The 8,037-nt window shown below is 36.2% G+C and overlaps 1 protein-coding gene across 2 annotated transcripts in view; it reads right to left on the reverse strand.

The window, feature by feature from the left end:
* LOC110026259 overlaps window positions 1–2,154 on the reverse strand; it is a 12,618-nt gene extending 10,464 nt beyond the window's left edge. For both annotated transcript variants that reach the window (XM_020727146.1, XM_020727138.1), the window contains exon 1: window positions 1,888–2,154. In XM_020727146.1, coding sequence (XP_020582805.1) covers window positions 1,888–2,074 — 187 coding nt within the window. In that variant the 5' untranslated portion in view covers window positions 2,075–2,154. The remainder of the gene's footprint in view (window positions 1–1,887) is intronic.
* Between the last annotated feature and the right edge of the window lie 5,883 nt (window positions 2,155–8,037).

An 8,037-nucleotide genomic window follows, 5' to 3' on the forward strand; every position in this document is an offset into this window, starting at 1 on the left:
ATATATATATATATGATCCAATCTAATTCTAAAAGACCTTTTCATTTAGTACAAGTACAATATTACATATAAAGAGGAAAGTAAAAAAAAAATTGTAAAAATGGAGAGCTAAAGAGAGGGGCAAGGTGGATGGAAGAGGCCATTTGTCTCTAACTATGAAGCAAGAACACTAAAAAAAGACTTCTTTGTTTGTGTTGGACATAGAGATGTCTTTGACATTTTGAAAATCAAGTCTAGCATTTTTTTTTAAAATAGAGTTAAACACAATCAATACACACCCTAGCACGGCCGGGACACTTTATGATAATAATCTCAAGAACATCTTGCAATTTGATTGCCTAAGTTCAACCAAGGTCCTTATGAAGTTTGGGCAACGATAAATAAACTTGCAAAAATAACTCATATTCTACCTAGCAAGTAGAGTAACACATTGGACAAGTTGGCAATAATCTACATATACAAGGTCATTCAATTTAATGGGATACTTATCATTACCTTATCTAAATGAGATAGGAAAATTACCTCCAAAACATGGAAGAAAATTCAATGGCTTTATAAATGAGTCTAGACTTTATCATAATATATTATAGTCAGACAGACGAGCAATTGACATGTACTGTTCAAACCTTAGAGCATATGTCCAGAGCTTGGTTTAGGGATTTTATTGGTACAAGAAAAGAATGTATTCCATTTCTAAAGTTTGTTTCGATGGATGTTTCCAAGCCAGTGCTAGATGGTACTACATGAGCCTCTTTATGGCAAAAATACCAATCAACTTTATGCTATTTCAAGTTTGGTGATAAAAAACTCTTAGAACGTCAACTGGCGGATGAGGATACAAGAATCATTTGATTCAAGAAAGGCTTTGTTCAATCCGGGATAAACAAAAGAGACATTTTGACCCTGAGCAAAAGGAGATGGACTTCAATGTTTCAACAATGGGAGGAATTCTTCAAACATATTGAAAAGTTTCAATTTCACCTCAACATTATTTTGAGGCGATTGAGGGAGTAAGCAAACTTCATTATGATTAGATTTTCCTACCATATAATCAAAACTTTTCTCTTTAATTACAAAATTCTTTGCAAGAATTCTACCTTTCTTGAAATAGTTGGACCTCACTAACAATTGGCGTTTGCAAATTTTTAAATCATATTTATTAGATAACCTTTGGCATCTCCACACTCTACTACCAAATCTACTCACCAAAGTATGATCGGCTACCTAAATTTTCTTAGTAGATCTATCGATCTTATCCCATTATTTATTCTGCTCATCAAAAAAATGATGATTTGCCTCCCTTAACAACCTAGCTTGAAAGATTAAAAATTTCTTACCTTTCAAATTCCACCGCCTAATCCTAGAATCATTATTTCCTTTTCATATATTTTTTTAATACTCTTTCATGATAACCATCCCTAACCATGAAAAAAGAATTTCAATTCAAAAGATCACCGAATTTGAAACCTTACAAGCTAATAATAATAATAAAAAGGATAAGTTTCATAGACTAAAAGTTTCATGAAATTCAGCTTCAAGAAGGTAAGAAATCAAATATCTAAAAGAGTCATAACATATCACAGCTAAATAGATCATCCCCCAAAGTAACTTCATTTAATCTTAACATCCATTTAGCAAAGACTTAATACATCTGACACTGCATGTAAACGTACTATAAATCTTCCAAATTGCTCGAATAATTCTTCTCCACAAAATGGTCCAAATTCACAGTTAAATAAATCAACATGACGCCGCAAGGAGTTCTCCTTTCGGAACGAACCTCCATGAATCAGAATAAAAAGCACTTAATATTCCCCTCAGGGGGTTCCGATGGCAGAACCAAATTGAAACAAAAGAAAAGCAAACGAGAATTTTTACAGAGCTTACCGGTGATCTCGCAGGGCGGTGAATCAGCCGGACTCTCGAGAAGAACGCCGATCGGAATCACATCCCCGCCATCGTTGATCGACGTCTCGAAGGAGATCGAGCCATCTAGGGATCCGTCGGCAACAAGCCAGTTCGTCGACGACAGCCAGTAAGGGCTCATGCTCCCTTCCTTCTCCGGCACTCTCATTTCTTAAAAAACTGGACCTTTTTCCACCGGTCGGTGTCCGCATGGTCAGTTTATATGGATTTGGATCGGATAAAAGTAGGACGGACCGTTCATTCAGAGGAAATTTACATATGCATCGCTCGATTCTTATCTTTTTTTACTCATCTCACGCCTATTTTTAATTAAAATTAATTATTTTTTCTTCTACGTAAAAGATGAATTATATTATTTATATAAATAGTTAATTTGGGATGTGAAAATATAAGTAAATTTATAAGAATTGAGTGCTATGTATGTAAATTCCCCTTGATTGAATTGAAAATTTTCAAGCTTGCAATTAGGTATGTATGCGGATCCCCGCAGATTGTTCCGAACGACTCGTTAATAGTATTACACGTGTTCGACTTAAACTAAACTTCTTAAATTATATTTAAAGTAATAGTATTTTTTAATTTTGAATTAATTTTGAAAGATGTAAAAATTTAATGGTTCATGTTTCGCATAATTAGCAAGAAGCTGAAAATTCAAACTTCATTTTTAGATTTATAAATGGATGGTAATCTCATTGCCATCCATTTGGGCCAGCTTATAAGTGCCTGTTTGGGGCAATACGGTGGCTTTTTTAAAAACGCCGCCGCACCGTTTGTTTCGCACGTTTCAGGTGCTTATATAAAAAATGTGTTCCTGATTTTAATGAAAATGTGATTACAAGTATAACCCCGCGATCAGCGTTTCGAGCGCCCTTTTACCCACTTGCCCTCTCGCGCTGCCCTATTTCCTTTGTCGGGTTCGGTGGATCCCTTCACGCTCCCGTAACTTCTTCTTCCTCCCCAGGCTCTCAGTCGAAGCCTACATGCCGCACGTGGGGTAGGAAACGGCTCGCACTACTTCTCCTCTTCGTCGAAGATCTAGCGTAGGAATGCTTCTCATCCCTCAATTGCAAAAAAATGCTGCACAAGCTCCTCCTCTTACCTCTGTGGCTCGGGTATGGTCGATTGATCCTCTAGGTGGCCCATCATGCTTCTCCTTCTTCTTTCTTCTTCTACCGTTTTTCCTTCTTCTTCTTCCTCGATTTCTTCTTTCTTCTTCCTTCTTCTTTTTTCGTTCCTTCACTGTTGTTACTCTTTCGGCTCATTGAATATTTTTTCCCTGAATATCTGAATTGTTTTAAATTTGGCACCTTCAGCAAAAAATTTGATGAGGTTCTGCATTGCTTTGTTGAAATTACAATACCTGTTGTTTAATTGAGTTGAGTAAATGCATATATGTTTGGCTCCATAACATGACAATTATTTTGTCAAGGAAGTTTTCTAGAATTTCAGTTCTTTTGCTTTGCTAAACTTTTGTGAGGGTGCTATATTAATCAAAACAACTTTATGAAGCAACTGCTACTATAAGGGTAGATATTGCAGTTTTTTGGATAACAATATCAATTTTACGTATCAGATTGTTCATTTAACAAAAAAAATCTGCAAATCAACTATTTACAAAACACACAAATCAAACAACCAAACAACTTATCCAGAACATGGACAAATTGATCATTTATCCAAAATCAGCTGTTTTCCAAACACACAAACTAAACTGACAGCCAGCTTATCTGGATCAGCTGGTCATCAGCAGATTATCATGATAAGCTGCTTATCAACATAAGCTGGGTAAGCTGCTGCTACCCCAAACAGACCCGCACTTTTAGACTAATAATGAAGAATCGTGTAGAAGTGTTGGGGAGGAATATTTATAATGGAATGTTATTCTCTTTGCTCTTGAAGTGCCCGATGTGGGACTAACTTAATGCAGAAGTGAAGAAATGGGAGTTTTATTTAAATCTGTGGGGGCATTTACATACATATCACTCTGATACGACACCAATAAATTTTCATCATCCTGCACGAATCTCGAAACATGACACGGATCGCAAGACGATATTTGAACAAGAAACGTTCAAATCTTGATAAAAAGTCATCTAGAGCTCCAATTTCAGTAAACTTATAGTCAAATCGACCACCTCGATGAGACAGGCCTAATAATATGAAAACTAGCCCAATCCAAGTCAAATCAAGCCCAGATCAAGTCATTAAACCACAACTAGAAGATTTATCAGCCCAGATCAAGTCATTAAACCACAACTAGAAGATTTATGAATATATTTGGAAAGTCAAACAGTTGTTAAATATGACAAGTTTATACTTAAATCGAGCACCTTGACAAGACGAATCCAACGAGCCCAAGATCACTCAATTCTGACATCATTAAGGCACTCAAATGTGTATTAAACGTCGTATGATCGAGGGAAGCTCTCGGACCGTCCGATCAAAATAGTTAACATTCCTGCATTAATTGCACCCAGAACACTATAAATAGAGTCCCATCCCTCTCATGAAGAGGATAGAAGTCTAGAGAGAGCCTGAGGTCTTGAAGAGAAGTTGTAGCTCAGCATCACCATCAATCGTCGTCGACCACAGTCGGCCTCCGTTGTCAATCATCGCCGACCTCCGTCATCGACCGCCGTGGACTACCGCCGACCGCCTTCGATCACCGCCGACCGTAGTTGACCACCGCCAACCGTCATTAACCTCCACCTACCATCATCGATCACCATCAACCAGATACCGTCAGTCGACGTTGTACCTTGAAAAATATAGTTACCCTTTCCCGTCTATGGGACAAGGGATTTCTGTAATCATCAATCAACAATGGATTTCCGCAACTGGGTCTGACCCCGTGGTTTTCCCTTACGGGTTTTCCACGTAAAAACTTTTAGATCATCGCCGTTTTTTTCTATTTTATCATGTATGTGTCAAACTTTCATACAACACTAGACGATAATTTATTACTCTACCGCCGTGAATTTTTTAGCACACATCACACCCAATTCTTTGTATTTACATATCTAACATCAAAATTTTTGAAAAAAATGTGAGGGGTGTTATACACTTATCACCCAATTTTTATGTATTTATAAATCCTCAATTTTTTTCTTACGTTTATATAAATCAAATCATTATTTTAATTTGTATATATTATATATTTATTATAAAATTAATTCAAGCTAAAATGAGCTAAACACGATTGAACAAAAGTTTGTTTGTGTTTGACTCGTTTATAAATCAAACTAAAAAATTTGTTCGTGTTTGGCTCGTTTGCTTAATGAATGTATCTAACACGAGCAACTAAGCTAGCCAAACACGAGTTGTTCTCAAACAATGATCATTTTTTACAGCTCTACGCATAAAAATACATGGGATGTGCAAACGATGGGGTGAATCATATTATGTTATACATACGTTAGTATGATGTGATTCACATCGCAGTTCACACATTCATCATCTGGATATAATATTTTCTCCATTTTGATAGGCCTTTTTTTGCCGTTTTAACATGAACTTGTCATTTAGGGTTTGTTTGGGGCAGCTACAGATTAATAATAAATTGATGCGCAGCAGCCGCCCCAAGGAGCTGTTGCGCAGAAGCTATTGTGGATAAGCTGTTTGTTTTTTTTAAGTTTAAAAAACAACTGCGTTGCAGTTTTTTCTGGACAAATCATGTTGTCTCTATATAGTAATGTTGTTTGCAAAAAAGCTGTCATACCAATATATTTTATGCTTTAGAAGCAAAAATCTAGTGCAAAACATTAAAAAAATACATCTCACTTAAAAGTGAGTATCAAGATTACTAAAATTAAGAGAAAGACTATTAAAATAATATTTAATAATATGATAATATTATTTTAAAATGCAGACGGCGTATGTCATGAGCAAAGTCATCCTCTAAGGATACTCTCCATGCCCGATCACTCTCGACGGTAGAAGCTTCCAGCCTATCTGCCTATTGAAAAAAGTCACAGTTCCCCTTGATTCTCTGCAGGTATCTGTAAAACTGTCTCCTGCAACTATGTGGCTGACGTGAAGTTAACAAAGAACTTTGAAGTTATTGGTTTCCTTCAAAACACGAATGTGTCACATATGTATATCACCAAAAAAATAAGTCATCCAGAAGAGCTACAGAAAACCACGATACTGAAAATAATGAGAGAATTTTTTGTTGCTTTCATTGAGATTTCACACGTGGCAAGAACCAGTAGGGACAAATAGGCCATCCAGAAAAACCCTTAAGGTCGAATGTTTCATCATTGACCTCCAAAAAAATAAAAATAGACATGCAATAAATATTTATATATCATATTATATATACGGCTGCCTCTTCGTCCATCTAGATGGGGAATAATACATACAAAGAAGGGAGAAATAAAAATGAGATTCAAATTTTAAATGATTTAACAGAACATCCACATAACAAACAACAATATTTCTCACCATCCATCGTAAAGCAACAATAAGAAAAGAATTTAATTAGTCCATTCAACATCCAAAAATAGCATATGTAATCCACTTTTTAAATTCCAATCATTTCCCCAACACCTTCGTCATCTTTGGTGCAACCCTCTCATGTGAGTCTACTTTTGTCTATGATATAGATTGTTCTATGTGATATTCAAATGTTTCAAGTAGGACATAAATAATCATCATCAGCCATGCTGAAGTCAACGCCATTGCGCGAATGATGTCACTGAATATAGTTGTGAAGAACCATTGTGGCCAGTACAATATGCACCTGCTTCGGAAATGACATATCACTCAATATGACCCATTTTTTCTTCCACACTCCATATGTTCTTTCAATTACACCATATAAGGACGAGTGTCTCTTATTTAACATTTATTTTCTGCTCTGAGCAACATTGTTGAATCTTTCAAAGTCAGGAATGAAATATTGGTATTTGGAAATGACTTTAGATACCCACTTTGTAAGAGATATCCAGTATCGACCGAATAATATTTTTCTGTCGCAACCACATACCACACACACACCACATACAATACACAACACACAACCACACACCAACACCTCCACACAACTCACAACATACAACCACCCACCATCACTTCCACACCTCCACACACAAACACAACCACACACCAAGACATCAAGGCATCAACACATTCACAAAACCACACACAAACCAAATAGAACACATCAAATAGAAACAATCAAACTGCATAGAACACAGAGAGGTCAATATCACAAAACAACCCATCACAGCACCACCACTTTAAAAAATGGCAAAATCCAAATCACAGAACTTGCAAAATCCAACACCAATGCACAACCACTCGAAAATAAAATGATCAAAAAATCAAAATGCAAGAATAGATAATGGTAGAGAATATTGTGGGTCAACGCAGAGCAAATGAACCAAACGAAGCCGAAGAACGAAGGCGTTAGGGAGAGGAGAGGAAAGGCAAACCCTTTCCATTGGAGCCATGAATCAGAAAGGAGGAGAATAGTCGATGTTACATTTAAGGTAGAATCGCGAGAGAGGGGAGAGCGGGACACGGGAGTGAAGAGCTTGCGAGATAGGGAAGAGTAGGACATGAGGAGAGCTTGGGATAGGGCAGTAAAAGCCGAAGAAAAATGAAAGACAAAACGAGGGTTGCGAGGTTGAACCTTTAGCCCATGTTTACTATGCAACACAGCCAGTTCATATAAACGCAATATCCAAACGTTGTTGCGGGCGTTTTCAAAATGTGCCACACTGAAAAAGCTGCCCCAAATGGGATCTTAATATTTTAATATCTTTACAACGAAATATCATGTCTGATATCTCCATAAATTTGAAAAGTTGTACTCAAATACATAGTGTATTGATTGAAAATAAAATAAAAATCTCAATGTCGTATTCGAGCTCTCACCTTGTTTGAAAAAAAAAAGAAGAAAAAAATATATTATGTTTTAGATAAATTAATATGAGGATACCATTTGCTTGAATTAGATAATAAAATATTATAAAAAAAAAATTGAAAATTTTAGAAAAGGATTGCTAGACCTTGAATTGTTCGTGGGCTCATACAATTAAGGTAAGATTGGTAACGAAAGAAAAAGAAAATGACATGCATATTCATTATGAGATCATTGATCGGAAG

Source organism: Phalaenopsis equestris, unplaced genomic scaffold (genome assembly GCF_001263595.1).
Source record: "Phalaenopsis equestris unplaced genomic scaffold, ASM126359v1 Scaffold000002, whole genome shotgun sequence".
NCBI classification, from domain to species: Eukaryota; Viridiplantae; Streptophyta; class Magnoliopsida; order Asparagales; family Orchidaceae; genus Phalaenopsis; species Phalaenopsis equestris.